Source organism: Portunus trituberculatus, chromosome 31, assembly GCF_017591435.1.
Source record: "Portunus trituberculatus isolate SZX2019 chromosome 31, ASM1759143v1, whole genome shotgun sequence".
In the NCBI taxonomy this organism is placed as follows: domain Eukaryota; kingdom Metazoa; phylum Arthropoda; class Malacostraca; order Decapoda; family Portunidae; genus Portunus; species Portunus trituberculatus.
Window position 1 is genome coordinate 9,075,145 of NC_059285.1, and position 22,674 is coordinate 9,097,818.

Consider the following 22,674-nt stretch of genomic DNA (forward strand, 5'->3'; position numbering starts at 1 on the left):
GCTGGCTTCACAAGCCAGAGGACCGGGGTTCGATTCCCCGGCCAGGTGGAGATATTTGGGTGTGTCTCCTTTCACGTGTAGCCCCTGTTCACCTAGCAGTGAGTAGGCACGGGATGTAAATCGAGGAGTTGTGACCTTGTTGTCCCGGTCTGTGGTGTGTGCCTGGTCTCAGGCCTATCCGAAGATCGGAAATAATGAGCTCTGACCTCGTTCCATAGGTTGAAGTCTGGCTGTCTCGTCAGAGACTGCAGCAGATCAAACAAACAGTGAAACAGTGAAAACAAACAATTATCATTCTATGATTTTTTTTTTTTTTTTTTTTTTTTTTTTTTTTTTAGGGAAGAGGGCCAGCCAAGGGCAAAAAAAAAGAAAAGATTAAAAAAAAAAAGGTACACTTGAGTGCTGGCTCTCTAAAAAGTGGAAAAGCGTCAGTCAAAATAAGGGAGCAAATGCCTCGCTACCTTCGTCTTAAAAGAAGACAAATGTCATTTCTCCCAGGAAGCCATTTTTTAAATGACCCACACTCTTGCATCATTGTCTGAGTCACGTGAAAAAAAATGATGTATCATACATTGCTTATTTCAACGTATAAGATTTTATGTGAATATTTTTCTATCGATAAATTTCACCCTTTGGCATCCTAGCCATCAGCAGAGGGTGGAGCTCACTACCAGAATGACTACATGCCAGTGTGTAGGTGGACATAGAGGAGGAGGAATGTTACATTTGTAGCTGTGTAATTTTCAGAACTATTGTCCTTAAAGGCATGAATTGATGAGAACCATGTGTGCTTTGGGATCCAAGGGGTCTCCAAGCGCACGGGTTCGAATCCTGTCCATGGTCTGAGTGCAGGTTGGGCTTCCTCACTCAGGGCAACGGTTTCCTAGCGGGTGGGCTTTTGAGATAGGAGGTACCCTAAAAAGTACCTTTTAGCCCATAAATTCCCGTGAAAAGCCCACATGCTATATAAAAAAAAAAAAAAAAACTTCAAGAAGATGTAGTAAAACAAACAAGACAATGATGAATAAGCACAGCTGTCAATGATAGCTGTGAAAATATGCATAGTTTTATATGCATCATTGCTATGTGTACGTGAGGCAGTGTGACCTTGCCCCCCCATTCCCCCCTGCTCTCCCACTCTCCCATCTCACCACATGGTGATAGATGTCAAAGCATTCGTTTCATTTTTTTTTTTTTTTTTTTTTTTTTTTTTGACAAAACAAAAATTAGAAAAACTAACACCCACAAAAGTTGCGTATATGTACAAAGTTTTTATGGTGAATTTTTCAAAGTTAACTGAAAAATAAAGTGTGAAAAAAAATAAATAAAACAACACACTGTTTGGTTCTCCGCAACCATTCACCCAAATTTGATGAAATGGACAGAATAGCTTACTTTTACCCCCTCAAACAAAATATTAAAGTTTAAAAACAATTGGAGCTTACCATAAGTGCAGTATGAAAAAAAATTAGGTTCAATAAAAAACTTCCCTTAACAGTTTTTTATTTGCTACTAACAATATTTTTGTGGCTAGGCATATGTATTAGTGTTAAATGTTCACGTGATTTCTTGCGTATTTTTTCTCCATTGTTTCAGCATGTACATATCCAAGGAGGAAAAGCAGGCACCAGGCTTCAAGGCAGTTAAGGACCGGGTGACGGTGGCCCTGCGTGGTAATGCTGAGGGAGACGTTAAGCTAAGACCTCCCCTGGTGTACCACTCGCCAAACCCCAGGGCCTTTAAAAATGTTAACAAAAACATGCTGCTGGTGGTGTGGACCTCCAACAGCAAGGCCTGGGTCACATCAAAAATATTTCACGAATACGTGACTGGTTACCTATCACAGTTCGTGGAAAGGTACACAGAAGGAAAACTTGTCCAACAAGATCCTTCTGGTGTTGGACAATGCCCCAGGCCATCCTCCATCCATGATTGATAGGTGCAGTAACATCTGCGTGTGCTTCCTGCCTCCCAACACGATGCCCTTGCTGCAGCTCATGGACCGGGGGGTGATAGCCACCTTCAAGAAATATTACACTTGACGGACCATGCGAGAGCTCAGCTGAGCCATGGACAATGACCTGACTGCAGTGAGGGCATATTGAAGGGGTTTTAACATCAAGATGGCAGTGGAGCACATCGTGGCTGCTTGGGAGGAGGTGACGCCAGCCACCATGAATGCGGTGTGGCGCAAGCTGTGGCCAGAAGCAGTGCACAGCTTCAAAGGTTTCACTGTGCCTGACCAGGCTGCACTCAACAAGGAGCTGCTTGCCATTGCCATTGCTGCAGGACTGGGTGATGGTGGGGAGCAACTGGAGGACAGGGATTTAGAAGACCTGCTTGAGCCCATGCTGAAGACCTCAGCAATGAAGATCTTCGATTGCTTCAGGAGCAGCAGCAGGAGGTAGAGTCACTGCAAACAGAGTTTCTGTCCCCTACAACACTCCTTAGGCTGTCCAGGAAGTCACTTCATGGCATCCTTCAGGAAATTATGAATTTTCCGCGCTAATGATTTGAATCTCTACCCCTCACTATTGGACCTGGGGCAAGTGGAGGTACAGTATTTGGCAACTTTTCTCACTTGCCTCCTCGAGCCTTGAGACATATATGTTCCCACACAATAGGTCATCTTTTCCCATTTTGAGGCAACATCTCGCACCGTGAACTGGAGGGAGGAAATGGTACTCCGAGTGATGTTATGTCCGTGTTACTCGGTAGTGACATTGAGGATGGTGATGAAAATGAAGACAATGTTTTTTTTATTGAGACAGAAGAAAGTGAAGACTCCAGTAGTGATTCTGATAGTGATCTGGGAGACAGACCAACCCTCACAGCGACGTTCTTAAACCTCCTCATGTACTTCCCTCGAGCAATGCGCTGGTGTGTGTCACCCATGATTGCCTCTACAGGACTGTGCTTGTCGGCCAAGTCATATGACTCCCATTGTTAATAAGAGTTGCCGGATTCCAATTATTATAGAAATATACAATGCTTGTAATATGTGGTTTCTTTTTCTTTTTCTGTTTTGCACATCATTTCATATATCTGAGTTTGCATTTTTAAGACATGAAAGTGCAAAAGCTCATACTTTTACATAAAATTCAAATGCCTGAAAGGAGAGAGAGAGAGAGCACATGTGCTGTGTTATCAGAGCTTGTGGGGTATTTCTTAGCAGTGGGTTCTGCCACAGATTCAGGAAGAATTTTTTGATATGCAATAACTTTGCTCTCAGAGGTCATAACATGTTAAAAACTACATTGTTGTACTCGGAATAACATAGGGAAATATGCTTTTATAAGGAAAAAAGTTTTTAAGCATTCTCGACAGGTGTGATTTTTCCCCACTGTAGCAGATGGAAAGTAAGTCAACTCCCCGGATTTTAAGGGTAGATAAAAAAAAAGTTAGATATAAATGAAGCCTTTGATAGTACTGATTTAGTCTAAGTTAGTGGTTTTTAGAGGTTATAGTGATTTTTTGGGTGGTCTAGGCCGGAGTTTGGTTCCTATCCCCATTAATTCTTAAGTATTCAATGGGAAAAATTGCTTCACGATTTCAATAAACGCTGATTCGACCGATGAAAAACCGCCCTAATCCCGTCGAATTGCGAGGATCCCCTGTACTGTCTTTCTGTACATAATATTTCTTCACTCACTATCAGCAAAATAGATCCTTAATTTTTTAAAATCTGCTCCTGTATAATTTAATCTCTCCTTTGTAGTCATCTCTAACATCCCATCTTCCTCCTGAATTTGAATATGTAATGTCACATGATCACTTCCCATTGGACTAAGGTATTATATGCTTGGAGGGGACTTAGGTTTCTTTGTGAATACTAGGTCAAGCAACGATGGTACGTTCTTCTCCCCTGTATCTTGTTGACCCATTCCACCCTCTGATCCATTGCATTAACCATAGTCAACTGTAAGACTTCCTTGCTCCACTGCCCAGCATTATCCTTTACTTCCATCTCTCTCTAGTTTTCTTCTTTGCAGTTAGTCTCCAACTAGAAATATTCTTCTATCCTTTCATATCATGTTATCTAGGCACTTAATCACCTCTCTTTGCATATCTTTATGTTCTTCATTTCCCCATGTATTAGTTTTAGGTGGCACATATGTAACTTATTTTTTCTCTTCTTCATTTCCTTTGTTTTGATTGTTATTCCCATTACTTCCACTTTGTCCTCTCCATATTGCACAACCTCCACAGATAGATAGATAGAGAGATAAATATTTATTGACCACAAATTTACATACATAGGTACTGTACAAAGCATTTTATTTTCATATCTATTGATCTTTAAAATTTTTTCGTTAGAATAGTGTTTATAATTTGCAGTCCACAATTAGACATTTCGGTAAAATTTTACATAAAAGGAAACCCAAAGCCGATAAACATCAAAATAAAAAACTATGCTAGGTTATTGTAACACATGCATCTTAAACATATGCAGAGAAAATTAACTTAAAAGAAGTCTCTAAAGTAAAGTAAACTCTTAACCAGAGGGACATGAAAGCACAATGAAACCTAGCTAGAAATTATTCATTAAGACAGTGGTTAATAATCACTTAGGTAGAAAAGAAACTTTAAAAGAAACTCCAAACGAAACTCTAAAAGAAAGAAAACACTAAAGCATGGAGACTTTAGCACACATATATATATATATATATATATATATATATATATATATATATATATATATATATATATATATATATATATATATATATATATATATATATATATATATATATATATATATATATATATATATATATATATATATATATATATATATATATATATATATATATATATATATATATATATATATATATATATATATATATATATATATATATATATATATATATATATATATATATATATATATATATATATATATATATATATATATATATATATATATATATATATATATATATATATATATATATATATATATATATATATATATATATATATATATATATATATATATATATATATATATATATATATATATATATATATATATATATATATATATATATATATATATATATATATATATATATATATATATATATATATATATATATATATATATATATATATATATATATATATATATATATATATATATATATATATATATATATATATATATATATATATATATATATATATATATATATATATATATATATATATATATATATATATATATATATATATATATATATATATATATATATATATATATATATATATATATATATATATATATATATATATATATATATATATATATATATATATATATATATATATATATATATATATATATATATATATATATATATATATATATATATATATATATATATATATATATATATATATATATATATATATATATATATATATATATATATATATATATATATATATATATATATATATATATATATATATATATATATATATATATATATATATATATATATATATATATATATATATATATATATATAAAAGCCTGGATAAAATCCTCTGCAATAAGATAATGTTCTACGACCCACCTGACCAGTCATAAAACATTTTAGCAACAAGACAAATCAAGAACGGAAGTGTGGTAGTATGTATATAGTGTGTGCAGATAGCGCATATATATGCAACATTTAGGTGGACATCAATGGTATACAGACAGTAATGAGTGAATAATTTTTGCAGCAACTTGCGGTTCTTTTGTCATAAGTTCTTGCCATGATACAAAGTGGTGGTGTTCTCGCAGTAGCTGTGTAAGGGGGCAAGACTCCACCATGTGTAGTTCAGTCTGTACCTCTCCGCACGAGCAGAGCCATTCTTCGAGGGGAAGGCGCCCTCTGCCCCGCTTATTCCATCATGCTGTCTCTACCGCTAAATTATGCCCGCTCACATGTATATTAGTAAAAGATGTTCTGTGTACATCTTCAATACATTTCCGTGTCAAGGATAAGTCGTGGACAGAAACATTGGGATTAAGGGATACATATGTCGCCCTTCTAGAGAAACAAGATGGAACTATAGGTGCTCTTTGGGCACTAATTGCCTCACCAACATCATCCTTATCTTGAGATATGAGAAAAAATTTTCCCGTTGGTGTGTTGGCTTCCCTCACAAGTCTTGCCTAATGTGACCATGGATCGTCATCCATTTCTCGCCACTTCCTCCACATATGACGGAAGAACTTACATTGCGTACTAGTAACAACTAGTAACACACATATATTATCACGAACCATTATTAGCACTCCTCCTCCCCCTTTATCCTTCCTGTCTCTCCTCCACCTATTATATCCCTCATCTTTAAAGTTAACATGGATCTGCTCTCTTAGTTTTGTTTCAACAATGCACATTACATCCAGCTTTTTCTCTTTCAAATAATCCCTAACCTCCAACATGCTTGCTAACAACTCATCTGTATTAGTATAAGTCACTCTTAATTTCTTGCCTCCTCCACGACCTCCTCTTTCTTGCGTAGGTACCACTTCTTTAGTCTCATATCCAGAACCCTCCAGTAAAAATTCTTCTTCTCTATCTCTGTCCTTTTCTTGTTTTTTTTTCTTAGCTTCACTTCTTAGCACTTTCTCCTCTTTTCTCTCTTCTAGGTTCACATTTTTTTCCATATATACTTGTGTTCAGCATCATCGATCAGCTTTCCTTTCCTAGCCATAATTTCCTCTATTGCCACTTGGGATCTCATTCTCACTTTCATTGGTATCCTACCCCCTTCAGTGTATTCTCCTAGCCTTATGACTTCCTCCACCTCTTGGTCTAGTTCTTGTGTGTTGTCTTGTACTTGTTTGATAACAGTTTTTGCCAGTTCTCTCTCCACGTTCTCGTGAATTTATTTGGATTTTTCTTTTCCTTCAACCCCACACCAGATCTTCATTCTCTTTGATTACAGTGGTGTCTTGGAATACAAACTTAATCCGTTCAAGATTTTGTTCTTACTCCAAAACGTTCTTACTCCAAAACATCAAAATACACGTACAGGGAAGCCCTGCTTAACGAAGGGGTTACGTTCCTAAAAATCCCTTCGTTTAGTGAAACTTCGTTAAGCGAACCAATTATAACAAGTTTAACCCTTGACTTGAACTTCCATTGAGAGTAAACAAAGCAAGAGGGCATCATAGTATAGTGAAAGGTTTAATGAAAGTAAAAATTATGAAGTTAAACATTTAGTTAGTTTAATTTAAGTCATTATAATGTAGTACACTAATGTATGTATGTACATAACTTTATAATGTTGATGATCTTAAATTTATGAAGGGAGGGAGAGTGAAACGGGAAAGACAGTAACCGGCAACCTGTTGAATGTAAACAAAGAGCGCATCATTGTATCACATACAAAACTTATGTACCACATTTCCACAAGGCATTCCATTTTATCCATTGTAGAGTCATGGGTTCAGGTGGTTCTTTTAGCTTGCAAGGAAGATACGGTCTCACCAGCCTTCTTAATATAGAGTCTGCTGACTTGAAAATAGTAGAGACACTAGATGGAGTCAAGATGGTGGCGAGCAATGCTATTAGTTTTCTTGCCTCTCTTGTGTCTTTGAATAATATCCAGCTTCACTTTGAGAGTAAGAGACTTCCTGGTCTTCTTAGCAACGCTAGGCGACATTGTTGGGCGTTTTGGTGGTAAGTTGAACTCAACTCAGCTGCTGCTGACGCTGTTATTGTTTTGAACAGGGGGGAGTGAGTGGTGCTTTCAAACTTGGAAAAAATTACCTGGATAAAACTTCGTTAAAGCGAGTTTGGTGTTTGTTAAACGAGCAGATGGTAGTAAAATGAAACCTTCATTGTAGCGAAATTTTGTTGTGTGAACCTTCGTTAAGCGGGGGTTGTCTGTATCCTTATGGAAGAAATTATAATTTGTTCCAAACCACCTCCCAAGACCAAAAAAATTGTACAGGTAGTCCTCAATTTATACGAATTTACTTTATACTAATTCAGAGTTATACGGTGTCCAAAAATAGGGGTTATTCATCACATTGTACGAATTCCTCAGAATTATACGGTTTCAAGAAAGTTAAAATTCGCACGGCGATTTAGTTCAGAATTGTGCGCCAAGCAGCCTCATTGTTTACCTACACGTGGTTGTGGCAACATCTCCCTCTCTTGTGCCCAGTGTTTACCATGGCTCCCAAGCACCTTTCTGCATCTCCAGCTGGCGGTGATATGCCCAAGAGAGCAAGGAAGACATATACACTGGAGTGAGTCCTCACAGCACCCAACTTGTCTAAGTGTATGGACTTGTTGGCGCAGTCAATGAAAATTCTCGAAGAAAATGACCCAAATATTGAAAGAAACACCGCCGTCACCAGAGAGGTCATGGAAAAAATGACGTGCTATGAAGTTCTTCTCATAGAAAAACAACAAAAGAATAAACAGCAATTGATAACAAGCTTCATCAGACCACACACACCAAGTCAAGTAACAGAATCGAAAACAGACGATGACAATGGTGACACATCAGAGGAGGAAGTAGCAAAATAGAGGAAGAAGGTACTAATAAAATAATTTTGTGTTTAAATATTTCCCTTTTTCATAGTAATTTTTATGTCTTTGTAAGTTTATTAATAAAAGCATTAATAAGCATAATAGAAATGTGTTTAATGCAAAATGTATACGTACAGTGAAAGATTATTTTATTTTGAACACATCCTTTAAAGTGGTGGTGATGGTGGTGGTGGTAGTGGTAGTGATGTGAGGACGCCCCTGAAGCCTCGCCGCTGTTCAACCAAGGGACGAAGTGGATGAGAGTCACGGTCATGAGGATCGTGTGGCTGCTTGATGGAAAGGGGCTGGAGATACTGTACAAAGCTCAGGTCCGCTCTTCTATACTAAAAAAAAAGTCTAGGGAGTTTGGCATTCATTCCTTACTTTATACAATTTTTACTTTATATGGTCCTTCTGGAACACATCTACCGTATAAATCAAGAAATACCTGTATTTTCACCTAATTTCTTACTTTTTGCATACTATTACTATATATACTACTATTACTATTATGCTATAACTATAGAAGATAGGAAAATAAAGCAGGACAGTAAGCAAAATGTAATATAATGAAAATTCAACTTCTCGTGGTCAGAAACAAGCGTCACCACATCCTCCTCATGTGACTTCATCAAGCCAACACCACACACTCATATATAAGCCATTAAGTTTTTCTTTGATATACTGCATTCATTATAGAAAATAAATCGGGGAAGTAAGTAAATTGTAATATAGCACTGCGCACTCTTATCTAAACCAATAACAAGATAAAAATAACTATTTCAATATTGTCATGCATCATAATATGTTTCTCAACTGCTTACCTATCCATGGAAATACATGTTTATCTTATATCTCACCAAGAAATACATAAATAATGATAAAATACACCATACTGACAAATGTTCTCACCATCCTCATGCCTTGTGCCCTCACTTCCACAAACATATCCTTGTAAAAGTTGATACATGATTGGCTAAGTGTCCACCATCTTGAAAACAATGGGCCAATGACAGGCCTCGATATATGACAGATAGCCTCAAGCATAAACAAACTGTGCGGCATAAAGGAGCATGCACGGTGCAGATATAAGATATAAATGGACCATGGGAGTGCGGCTTCTGAAAAGCACAATGATCATACCTGACGGGCTCTAATGTAAGACCCACGACCATGCCTGATGGGCTATAAGGGTTAAGACTTTTAATTCATGAGCTGGATACTCTCTCTTCCCCTCGGATCTTCTAGAATCTTCCATATATCTGTCTGTATGTTTTGTGACCATGTATGCTGCTACTCTAGGCAGTGATCTTAATAACTAAAAAAACTTAATATTATTATCTGCGGCATTACAAAACAACAACCAAACAACTGCAAACAACACTCCTGAGGCACTGAGGCAGTGTGGTGCCCCAGCATGCAGTCAGCTGATCACGCAGTGCTGCACGTAATTTGTTGACCGCGTTTGTTATTGTTCGCACTCCAAAGCAAAGTTCGTCCTCCAATGCAAAAAAAAACAAAAAAAAAAAAAATTTTTTGTTCGTAATCCAAATTGTTCATACTCAAAAGCATTCGTACTCCAAGGTACCACTGTACTTCAATTACAGCGACATGTGTTTTCCTGAATTTGTCTCTTTTCAACCTCCAAAAATTCTACTTTTTCCTCTTCCTGTTCCTGTTTCCATTCATTTCATAGTTCCTTCAGCTTGTTTTCACCCAATCCACCTTTTGCCCTGTTAACAATCCCATGCTGCACTTTAACATGTTAGCTCCTCAAGGAGCTTTCATAGTCTTGGCATGTGGCTTTTAGTACATCATTCTGTTTCTTTATTTCTTGTATCTCTTCTATTAATCCCTGATTGATTGCACTGACCTCACACTCTTCCCCACCTAGCCCCCAGAGGCTAAGGGGGGAAGTCTAGGCATGCTGTTGGCCATCAAGGTGTTGCCAGCCTCCCCCCATCTGCACCTCTATCCTGCAAAGTGTTCTGCCCCAGTGTCTGTCCACTATAAGGTGCCAACAGGTTGTGGGCACTCTTTCACACAAACAGCTGTCTGCCTACAGCAGATAGGGCACGAGACTTGTTTATTGTTCACAACAGAGTGTTGAGATACTATAGCAAAGCAAGGGAAGCTTTGTCAGTTTTCAGCATCCTTTCACCACCAGTGTTAGCTCTGATGATTCTCTTAGCTGCTTTAACTGATTCCTCAGCATGCCCTGGCCGTTTGACTGAGAGCGCTATGCTGAAGATATGCATGCCTTGACACCCCAGTCCTTGAGGAATTCTGCCATTTCCTCGCTTGCCAGGTTTGTACCTCCGTCGATGAACAGTTGCTCTGGAGCACCCCATTGTGAGAAGTAATACCTCAGTTGAGTCTTGATCCTTTTCCAAGATGGCACTGGATGGGAAATGAGGAAGCTCCAGCCACCTGGTGAGCCTGTTAGCGTAAGCCATGTAAGTTTGCCTATCATGCTGGAACATGTCTGGCACTGTACACTGGAAGGGGTACTCTGGGGGCGGTGTGATGATGAGTGTCTCTGTGGGCTGTGAGGGGGCATGTGTTTTGCATGGCATGCAAGATTCCCTGTAATGCTGCAGATCTCCCTCCATTCTGGGCCAGCCAATATACACACTGCCTTGCCCTTCGCAACATGGCGTTGGATCCCTGGTGGCCGATGTGTAAATTTGCTGCTACTTGTGGACGTAGGGGCTCTGGAATGACAAGGCATACACAACCCTGATCAAATATGTACATCACCAGGCCCTGGTTGACTTCCAGCCTGTCTCTGATGCCATAGAATGGGCTCAGGCAGGCCACCTCTTGTGATTTCTGTTGGTGTCATTCCACAGCTAACACTTTGGCCAGCAGCAGTTGGTCATTGGTTGTGAATTTCCTCATCACAGACTCGTCCAGGATGTGATTCTGTGCAATAACAGCAGCTGTAACTGTTTCTACGAGGTCCTCATTCAGGTCCGCATGTGCGTCCATGGAGGGGCTGCATAGCCCCGGATACCTAGACAAAGTCCACTGCAGCATTCGTTTTCCCAGGCAGATATTTTACCTGGAAGTGGTACTACAATGTTCACTCCTTCAGCCAGAAGAACCATGGGTTGACCATTTCTGACAGAACTCTGTTCCCCCGGAGTTTGGTGAGGGGGCAGTGGTCAGTTATGAAGGTGAGGTTCATTCATCTCAGCCTGGCCTTCCAGAGGCACTACATCATGGCTAATGTTTCTCCTTCCACTGTGGCATAGCCAGCCTCTGAGGTGGCCACACAGGGCCAGGCACCAGCCAGCTTTGCAGCAGAACAGGGCAACAGTGGATGAACAGTGGCAGTACTGCTGCAAGATCATGAACCTGCTCCAGTCCGTGATGGTTGTCATTGGGTGTGTCTTATCATAGTATACCAGGCTGTCCTTGGCAAGCTGGCATATGGTGTCCTGGGCTTGGCAAAACTTTACTTGCTGTTGGTCATCATAGTACACAGACCTGCCGCTTGGTTTCTTTAGGAGCTCCTTGAAGTTATTCATGATTGGGGCTATGACAAGAAAAGGGGTGAGCTAGTTCATGAACCTGTACCATGACCTGATGTCTGAGATGGAAGGCTTGTCTGGCATGCTGGAGTTGTTCACGGCTACAAGGTGCTCATCTGTGAGCTTGTACCCTTTCCAGCCCACGAAATCAACTTCCCTCCAAGTGAACTAAAATTTCTCTGGTTTCAGCTTGGCTGCCTTGGCTGTACAGGTCGAGAAGAACCTGTAGGTGTGTCAGAAGGCCTTCTCATTGTTGCTGTCATACAGGAGGGTGTCATTACCACACTTGTATTTTCTCAGAATGGCTGAATGGCATCATCAAAATGTCTGGTGTATGCATCTCTAGCAGAGCAGTGGCCCATGGGGGTCTGGCAGTACCTGTACCTTTACCATGGACTAATGAAGGTGATGAGACTGACTTTCCTTATCTAGTTCCAGTTGGTGGTAGCCCCAGTAGGCATCTGCTACTGTCTTGAAGGAGTGCTTGGGCACTCCAGAAACTATGTCATAGGGAGGAAGGGGTGTGGTGCGCTCTTCCTCTGGCATGTGGTGTTACGGTGTTGGTAGTTCACAGTGCGCCGCAGCTAGACCAGACTCCTTGGTCATCATCACCATGTGGGCACACCTCTCCGTGAGTTTCCCTGCTGGGACAGGCTCGATGACACCCTGCCTGATGTCTTCTTCTAGCTGGGCCTTTATCTTGTCCTCCCAGGGCTTCAGTACAGACACCAGTGTGTGGCAGGTGTGGAGGACAGTATTGGGTGCCAGGCGAATGTGGTGGGGCTTGCCCTCCATCAGTGGCAGTTAAAAATTGTGGCCAAGAAGTGCTGAAACAACCACTCTCTTAGCTGGTACACATGCTACTCATATGGCAGGAATGGCAACACCGCAGGTCTCACAGCTGGCTGGCCTATCTCGGGGGCTACAACATCTGCTGTCAGTGCATACACCACTGGCTTGGAATGATGAGGGAAACTGGCAGGCACTAATCCCAGCCTCTTGCAACCACTCAGTGACAGGATCAGCAACTTAGCGGAGGGTATGAAGTACCATATTTGATAGCTCATAAGACACATCCAGTTTTGGCTGATATTTAAAAAAAATTTTAAAAAGAGGATAAATGAGCAAGTTTAAGCCCTGAATATGAAGTAAAGGATTTCACCTGATATTTGAAGACTCATGTGCATTTAGATCATTATTAGATCAAAATATTTTTTATTTAAAAACTTTGATCTTTGCTAGTAACCTACATACCAATCCTGCTGTGACTTGTGAGATGTAAACATGTACTTGGCATATGGTGTTGGCAGTGACTGTGAGAGAGTCAGAGACTACAGGGCTAATAATCATAATTTTTTTTTTTTTTTTTTTTTACATGCATGTAAGGTAACAATGTTTACAGATAAGTGGAATTTTAATTGTATTAAAGTGTGTCTTACCTCAAGTAGTAATGGGCAGTGAAGCTTACCTGTGTCAAGATCAAGATCACTGACACCAACTGCATGTTTGTTTTGGTTCATACAATGTGTGGTGCATGGTCACTTGGCAAATTCTTCGTGACTGGTGTCATTCTTTGTGAATAATCGGTAAGTATGACCCATTATTTATTGTTGCCTTGAAAGAAAGAGTTGTTTTATGTGGTGTAGTACCAATCATTACTTTGCAAAAATGTCTAGGATTTGATTTTAGAGACTCTGTTGCCACACACTTACCATCAACCACTGCCTCAATACTGAACCTTGGCCTTATAGAACGCATGGTCATTTCTGGAGACTTTTTTTTTTTTTTTTTTTTTTTTTTTTTTTTTTTTTGCAGAAAAAGATCTGTATTTTAAGCCATCAAATACTGAACACGTCCTGTTCTGCTTTGAGGCTGCCCAGGGATATGGTGCATTGGCACGTGCCAAGGCACTGCAGTGGCAGGTCCACAACATCCCACACCAATGCAGGGTTAATGTGGAGGCTGGACAGCAGCCATACAGCCAGTGGCATGCACTTGGGCTCCAGTGTCTGTGACAGCAACAGTGTGGTGATTGGCTCCTCCTCCAAATGCCACTGTCACCTCCATGGTAGTTTGGCTGGTTACCTGAGTGTCTGCTATTGTCACAGCACCCAAGACAGCGTTAGTAGGCATGGCGTTGTTGGGGTGCTTAAGCCCCTGCAACACCTCTTGAATTGGCCCCATTTCCGGCATCCAAGACAAACTGCCTCCCTGGCTGGGCATGAGATCCTAATTGTTAGGGGCATGCATGGTGCCACAGTTCCAGCAGGTACACGAGGTCTTGGTCTTGCTGGCTGTGTTGGCTGCAGCGTCACACAGACGATCCTCATCTTCCACAACCTGTGCAGTGCCAGCCACACGACTAGGTTCCTGCCACGAGCTCCCGCCTGTGGCATACTGGCAAGCTGCCTCATAAGCATGACACATAGTCCTTAGGGCATCGATGCTACTTTGGTATACCTGCTGTTTCAGAACTGTGCCATGCAGTCTTACTATAAGCTTTTTCAGTTGCAGGTACTCTGAGAGGTTGCAACTGCACTGGAGACATTGGAACACACAATCATTTGCTTTCTGAGCACCCTTTATGAAGTAGTCACTGATGCACTCGTCTTGCCCTTGAACAACATTGAAACACTCAGCCCACTGCACTGCCTGGTTCAAGAAGTGGAGCACTAGCTAACCTATGGCATTTAATGCCTCCTGTTGTGTCAGGGTGTCCCACTCATCAAAGGTAAATCTGGCATCCACAGCATGCTGCTGAGGTGGAGTACAGTGGAGTCTGACATGGTTGACCGCCTCTTGTCATGGCTATTTGCAGAGAAGGAACCAGCATACCATCAACCATCTCCAAGACATGAAGGCTGCCACCATCATTACCAGGTTGCATTTCTCAGGGACAGCCAAAGGAGGCACCCAAGAGGTAAGCGGGGTTTTGCTGTGGGTACTGAGGGCCGCCATGTTGACCTGCAGAGTGGTGATGGCCTGCTGCTGGTCATTGATAGTCTGCCTCACGTGCTACAACAGTGGCATGAGTCTGCAAGGAATCGCTGGAGCTGAGGCCCTGCTAGTTATCGAGTGAGAGGACCAGTGATGCAGAGGCATCTTGAGTTATTGTAGGTACTGAGAATCATAGGATATCCAGCAGTGGAAGTAATGATAGGCCATGTCGTACTTCCTTCCTTTATTGATTATTGAGGTAAAACAGCAACTGCCTGGTAAGGCCTGTGCTTGAGAATATGTGACACCAAGGAAAACATTTTGTATGTTCCTATCCAATAAAGTAATACCCATTTTGTTACTGCTCTTTGCTCTTTATCTTTTCAACTTTTTTTTATGTTGATTTTAAACTACTGTTACATATATGTGTGTGCATGCCATCTTCTTTTGTCAGGAACTGTAGCCTCATATACTGATAGATTAAAAATTTGACTGATATGTCTAAAGGTATCTTGCTAGTGAAACTTAAGCTAAACACAAAATCTTAAATAGCAACATAAATAATTACAGTAGTAACTCCTATCTTCATCACATCTTTCAGAATCTACTGCTCGGTCAACAAGTGGGAATTCAGGCAGCAACTTTTTCATGTTCGAAAACACATCTAACTTACGCCAAGAGAATACTAACACTGGCCTATTCAGTTTTAACTTAGGTAGTGATGGAGAGTCAAGTGACCATACTTCTGGATTTCTTTCATCTCTTTTTGATAGTTCACCAGGAAACAATAATAGTTCAGATGAAAATACTGGATTTTGTCTTTTTTAACAAAAGAGGATGATAAATTCTATGAAGTACTGGATAAAATGCCATATTGTATACTGGAAAAAAATTCTTGGATTTGTTTCAACCTGATAGAAAAAGTTGATAGATGCAAATAGTGATGGAATTGAAGTTGAAATATTGTTCAAAATACATCTTGGAAGCAAAAGATGTGATTTAATGTACTAACAAAAAGTAGTTCATTATTGGAAGTGTTTGATTAATAGTTTATTTAGTTTGGGTATATTGTGCTAAAATCATGTATCACCATTAAGTAAGATTCTATTATTGGTGAATGAATTATAATCATATTCATGTACATATACCTGCTTTCATTTGTGAGCAGGTTTTCAAAATTGCAAATAAGTTGAATTATGGATATTATCTTTTATTTTACAAAAACTCAATCTATTTGACAATACTCTGTAGTGGAATAGGTTTTTTCTTCTCTTTCTTGTTAGATATAATGTTTATTTTTGTTCACCACATGGATCAACATTACTTTATTATAATTTTCTTGACTGACATGCACAAAGGGTAAAAACAAAAGAAATATGTATAGACTGAGAAGCAAACTTTATGTGGACTTTTTATTACTCTTATAGGAAGATTTATTCTTGTCATTGACGTTGGATGTTTTCAATTATTATCATGTCAGAGTGAGGAATGGTTAAGGAATTTATATTAGTTTTTGCTCTCTCTCTCTCTCTCTCTCTCTCTCTCTCTCTCTCTCTCTCTCTCTCTCTCTCTCTCTCTCTCTCTCTCTCTCTCTCTCTCTCTCTCTCTCTCTCTCTCTCTCAACACTCAGACAGACTGACATTTAAAAAGAGGATAGATAAGAATTGAAGTGGAGTACCTGAATTGTACTTATTTTACTTATAGGAACATTGTCATCTTATTATGCAATAGACAAGGTAACACTGTGTTGTACTTTCATTAGAGTTTTATTAGTTCCTGTATAATCATATGCTGTAATCATTGTAGCTATATTTTATAACTTAGTATTGAAGGTAACACTGCATTATATCGCTGACATGTATCAGCTCCTAAACAGTCTTGTATTGTATTTACATTTGAGTTGAGTTGAGTTTTTATTCCATCCTCAACAAGATTCTAAATAGATGTCTTCACAGTCTTCTTATCATTCATGGCTTACATTAAGGCTACTCTACAGTGATTTGTGACTTTCTTTACTGGTTGCCTTTAACATATCAGAAACTTTTGTTAAAGTGGCACAAAGGTTTGATTTCCAACTTAAGTCTGCATTAGTACTGGTATGGTTAATAATGCTTTAACATTATTATTATTATTATTATTATTTTATTTTATTTTATTTTATTTTATTTTATTTTGTTTATTTATTTATCTATATTTATTTATTTATTTTATTTGTTTATTTATTTATGTATTTATTATTATTTTTATTTATTTATTTATTTTTATTTTATTTATTTATTTATTTATTTTATTTATTTATTTATTTTTTTTTTTTTTGTGTGTGTGTGTGTGTGTATTTACCTAGTTGTATTGTACAGGGGGCTGAGGGGCTCATAGTGTCCTGTCTCCATATCTCCATTTATCTAATTTTTCTTTAAAGTTATGCACACTATGTGCTGCAACAATTCCATTATCCAATGCATTCCATTTTTCCACCATTCTGTGTGGAAAACTGTATTTTCCAACATCCTTCACACACTGCCTCATCCTGATCTTTTCATGTCCTCTTGTCCTTCCATCCTCTTCTGCCAACAGCACCAGGTCTTCTTTTTCTATCTTTTCAATATAATTTACTATCTTATACATTGTTATTAGGTCCCCTCATTCTCTTCTATCTTGTAAGGTTGGCAGTCCCATTTCCTTCAGTCGTTCTTCATAGGTGAGGTCCTTTGTAGCAGTCTTCTGTATCCTTTCCAGTTTTCTTATATCTTTTTTAGAACTCGGAGACCATACCACTGTTGCATATTCAGCCTTGGCCTTTATCCATGTAATGAAATGCCACTCTTATATTAGTCAACATCTTATATGATAGTCCAAATATCTTATTTATGTGTTTATCAGGGCTCAGATTTTCTTGTATGATCACTCCAAGATCTTTTTCCTCTTTAGTCTTCGTTATTTGCTCCTCTCCCATCAAATAGTTCCATACTGGTCTTCTCTTACTCTTTCCTAGTTCCATTATGTGACATTTCTTGGCATTAAACTCAATTTCCACTTCTTGCTCCATTCATAGATCTTATTTAAATCTTCCTGTAGCAGTATACAGTCCTCTCTGGTTTTGATAACTTTTAGCAACTTTGCATCATCAGCAAATAAATTCATATAGCTGTTTATCCCAATGTGAATGTCGTTTACATAAACTTGAAACATAATGGGGACTAACACTGACCCTTGTGGCACCCCGCTAGTTACTTTACTCCAAGACGAGTATGTATCTCTGATCACAGTTCTCATTTTCCTATCCTTCAAATAATCTCTTGTCCATTCGAGCAAGGTTCCACGCAGTCCTCCTATGTTCTCTAGTTTCCAAAGAAGTCTTCCATGAGGACTTTATCAAATGCCTTTTAATGTCCAGGTATACTGTGTCTACCCATCCATCTCTGTTTTCAAGTCCTGCAATAACCCTGGAGTAGAAGCTTAATAAGTTTGATACACATGACCGCCCTGTCCTGAACCCAAATTGTCTGTTCGATATGACTTGCTCCTCTTCTAGAAATTTAACCCATTTTTCTTTGATAATTATTTCACATAACTTCCTACGACACTTGTAAGTGACACTGGTCTGTAGTTTAGTGGTTCAGTTGCCTTTCCTCCTTTAAATATCGGTATTACGTTGGCTCTCTTCCACTCTAGTGGAACTTTCCCTTCATTTATTGAACTTTTAATTATTTCCCAAATTGGCTCCAGTAATTGCTCTTTACATTCTTTTAACACCCAGCCTGATACACCATCTGGCCCCATTGCTTTCTGACTTCCAACTTGTCCAGTAATCTTCCAATATCCTCTTTATGAACTGCAATTTCCTGTAATCCTAGGCAATTCAATGTCCTATTAGGTTCTGTGAAGTCATCTTCTTCAGTGAATACCGTTTTGAAGCTCTCATTCATTATTTCACACATTTCTTTCTCTGTTTGGTATGTCTTTCCTTCTTTAATTATTTTTTCAATTGTTTCCTTATTCTTTGTTTTGCCGTTTATAAACTTGTAGAAAAGTTTTGGTTCATCCTTGCTTTTATCCACTATATCCTTCTCAAACTTTCTTTCTTCCTCTCTCCTTACTCTAATATATTCATTTCTAGTATCTTTGTACTGCCGACTATTATAGTCATTTCCTGCTTTAAAAGTTTCTTCCACGCTTTATCCTTTGCCTTTTTTGCTTGTAAGCATCTAGCATTGTACCATGTATGTAGTTTTTTCTGAACTCTATAAACAGGAACAAACTTTTTTACTCCTTCATTGTATTCCTGTAAGAATATGTCATATTTCTCTTGTACAGTCTTCCTGCACATAATATTACTCCACTCAATATCAGCAAAATAACTCCTTAGTTTTTCAAAATCTGCTCTTGCATAATTTAATCTCTCTCCTTTATAGTCCTCTCTGTATCTTATCTCATCTTCCTCCTGCATTTGCATCTCTAATGTCACATGATCACTTTTCCCCATTGGACTAAGGTATTGTATGATTGGAGGGGACTCCGGTTTTTTTGTGAAGACTAGGTCAAGTAACGATGGTTCCTCTTCCCCCCTGTATCTTGTTGACTCTTCTACCCACTGGTCCATTGTATTAACCATAGTCATCTGTAACACTTTCTCACTCCACTGCCCAGCATTGTCCATTACTTCCATCTCTCCCCAGTTTATTTTTTTACAGTTGAAGTCTCCAACTAAGAGTATTCTTCTATCTCTTCTTATCAAGTTATCCAGATACTTTATCGTCTCTCTTTGCATATCTTTATGCTCTTCTGATCCCCATGTATTAGTCGTTGATGGAACATATGTAACTATAATTTTTCTCTTCTTCAAATCTTCTGTTCTGATTGTTTTCCCAATGCTTCCACTTTGTCCTTTCCATATTGCACATCCTCCACACAAATGTTATCACGAACCATTATTAGCACCCCTCCTCCCCCTTTATCCTTCCTGTCCCTCCTCCAGGTATTATATCCTTCCTCTTTAAACTTGACATGTATCTCATTCTTCAGTTTTGTTTCAGCGATACACATTACTCCTCCACGACCTCCTCTTTTATTCCTTAAATACCACTTCTTTAGTCTCATATCCAGGACCCTCAGTAAATTTCTTCTTTATCTCTGTCCTTTCCTCGTTTTTTTTTCCTTAGCTTCAATAATATATTATGTAGGGTGGGAGAACTTTCAGGTAGATCTATTGTATTTATGGTATTTTAGGAGTCAAAAGAGAGACTTTGGCAATGACGAAAGACTGATTGAGCCATTTTTTAGGCAATTTATATGGTATAAAGAACTCGTGGTTGGTGAAATTCGCATTTGGTGGTAGTTTTGTCAGACTAATTAATTCGCCAAGTGCGGGGGCTTACTGTAGTTCTTTTTTTTTTATAATGTAGAGAGCATGGAAAATATGCTCCACAAGTTTTGGAAAATAAGGGAAAGAAAAATAAAGAAAACAGTGGCAACACAATAAAAGAAACATAAGAGTGTCAGGAGTGCCAATACAAAGGCAACACTCCCAACAACAAAATAAGCTGAGAAATGTATATGGCAATGTGTGACAGGAAGTAGCCAGGAATTTTTTGGATCTGCAAGAAATGCTACCCTAAAGTACTCTCATGCTTGCAAAAACCAAAAGTAATTAAGGAAAGATTAGACAAACTGGAAAAAAAGGGGAAGCTGAGAGAGCAAAAGAAAAAGATGAAATGGTGAAGGAGATAGCAGAAGAGGTTATGAGAAATGTGGAGGAAAAAGCTGAGGAAAAGATAGAGAAAGAAAAAGGAAAACAAATATGGTAATGTATAACTTGCCAGAATCAAAGAAAATTTAACCACAAGAGAGGGAAAAAGATATAGAAGAATGTCAGAATATATAGAGAACAAAATGCAGGTAAAAGATACTCAAATTGTGAAGGTGATTAGGCTAGGGAAGCCACAGGAGAATAAGCCAAGGCCAATATCAGTAAGGTTTCAAGATGAAAAGCAGAAATGGGCTGTTATAGGAAATGGGAAAAGGCATAAAAGAATAAGGGAAGAAAAATACAAGAAGATAGGATTAGTACTAGATCTGACACCACGAGAAAGGAATGAAAAGAACTGAATGAACAGCTAAGGCTGAAAATAGATGCAAGTGAGAGAGACTGGCAAAGAAGAAAGGAAGATTAGAAAGAAACCCAGGACAATATGCATCAGAAAGTGAGAATGAGAAAATTTGAAAAAAAAGAGAGAGAGAGAAAACTGAAATAAATATAAAACTATTAAATGTGCAGGGACTGACAAATCAAGAGTTATATGAAGTTAGAAATCTAATAGAGAAAAATCTTGACATAATTTGCCTAACAGAGACTCAGCAAAGAGTAGACAAATTTAACATAAATAATGGACTCAAGAAAGACGGAACAGAGAGGAGGTGGAATTTTAGTAATGTACAAAGATTAAAAAAACATTGAGGTAATAGAAAATACTATCACAAACAAGGACATTCGACACATAAAAATGATAATTATGAACACAGAAATAGAATTGATAACAGTATATCTGTCAGTGTCAGCCAAAGTGAAGGAAACATCTGTGAAAAGTGAATTAACAAAAATTATAGAAAATAAGGACTCAGCAGTGCTCATGATTGGGGACGTCAATGGACATCTTGGGTTTCTGGGAGATCAGCCAGTGAATGATAATGGATGAACAGTAATTGAGTGGATGAAAAGATAACTTAATAATTCTGAATGGTGTAATACACTATGCTTTATGTAATGACAAACTGTATAAGTTCTTTGAAAGTATGAATATAGACCAGAATCAAGAATTACTCGACATATCAGATCATAACCTTGTCGAAGTGAAGCTGAAAATAAATAAGAGAACAAACCCACATTTTAAGAAAAGCAAAAGAGAGAATTCACAGTATTATAGCACAGATATAAACAAACTAGAAATTTATGCACAGAAAGTGGAAGAACAGGAGAAAATAAATTATATACAAACAAGAGAAAATAAATGATATACAAAGCCTTAACTATGCTATTATGCAGAGTGCAAACAATACACTGAAAAGACTTATAGCAGAAGAACAAATAAAGAGGACAACAGAAAAGTGCCATCATGGATAAATGATGAAATAAGAAATGCAATAAAGAACAGACAGAAACTGAATAGAGGGAAGGAATGCAACCGTAGAGGAAGCCAGAAATGAACTTGAGTGTACATACAAAATAAAGAAGAAAAAAAGTACAAGCATTAGTAAAGACAGAAGTATATAGATATGAAAAGAAACTGACTCAAGAAATACCGGACAATGTAGACAGAACTAGGATGTGGATATACATAAACAAACTAAAAGAAAAGGAGAGAAAAAATAATGAAGTGGTACAGATTTTTGATGAAAATGGAGTGCAGTTGACGGAAGCAGAAGCAATGAAGGAAATACAGAACAAGTGGAAGGAAGTATATAAAAAGAATGACAACAGAGTTACATAGACTTGGAATGCTGAAGTCAGTGGACACTATAGAGACAGCTACCATACAAGAGGCCATTTCATGGATGGAAATGCAGATTACTGAGTACCATATGAGATTAGGGAACACTTGGATATGGCATAAATTATAATCAAAGAAATACAACCAATGGCAAAGGCAACAATAAGT

The 22,674-nt window shown here is 38.1% G+C and overlaps 1 protein-coding gene across 1 annotated transcript in view; it reads left to right on the plus strand.

The window, feature by feature from the left end:
• LOC123511204 (mucin-17-like) overlaps positions 1 to 16,899 on the plus strand; it is a 94,667-nt gene extending 77,768 nt beyond the window's left edge. Inside the window, exon 14 of the mRNA XM_045266882.1 lies at positions 15,624 to 16,899. Within this exon, the coding sequence (XP_045122817.1) occupies positions 15,624 to 15,850 (227 nt within the window). The 3' untranslated portion in view covers positions 15,851 to 16,899. The remainder of the gene's footprint in view (positions 1 to 15,623) is intronic.
• The last annotated feature ends 5,775 nt before the right edge of the window (positions 16,900 to 22,674 follow it).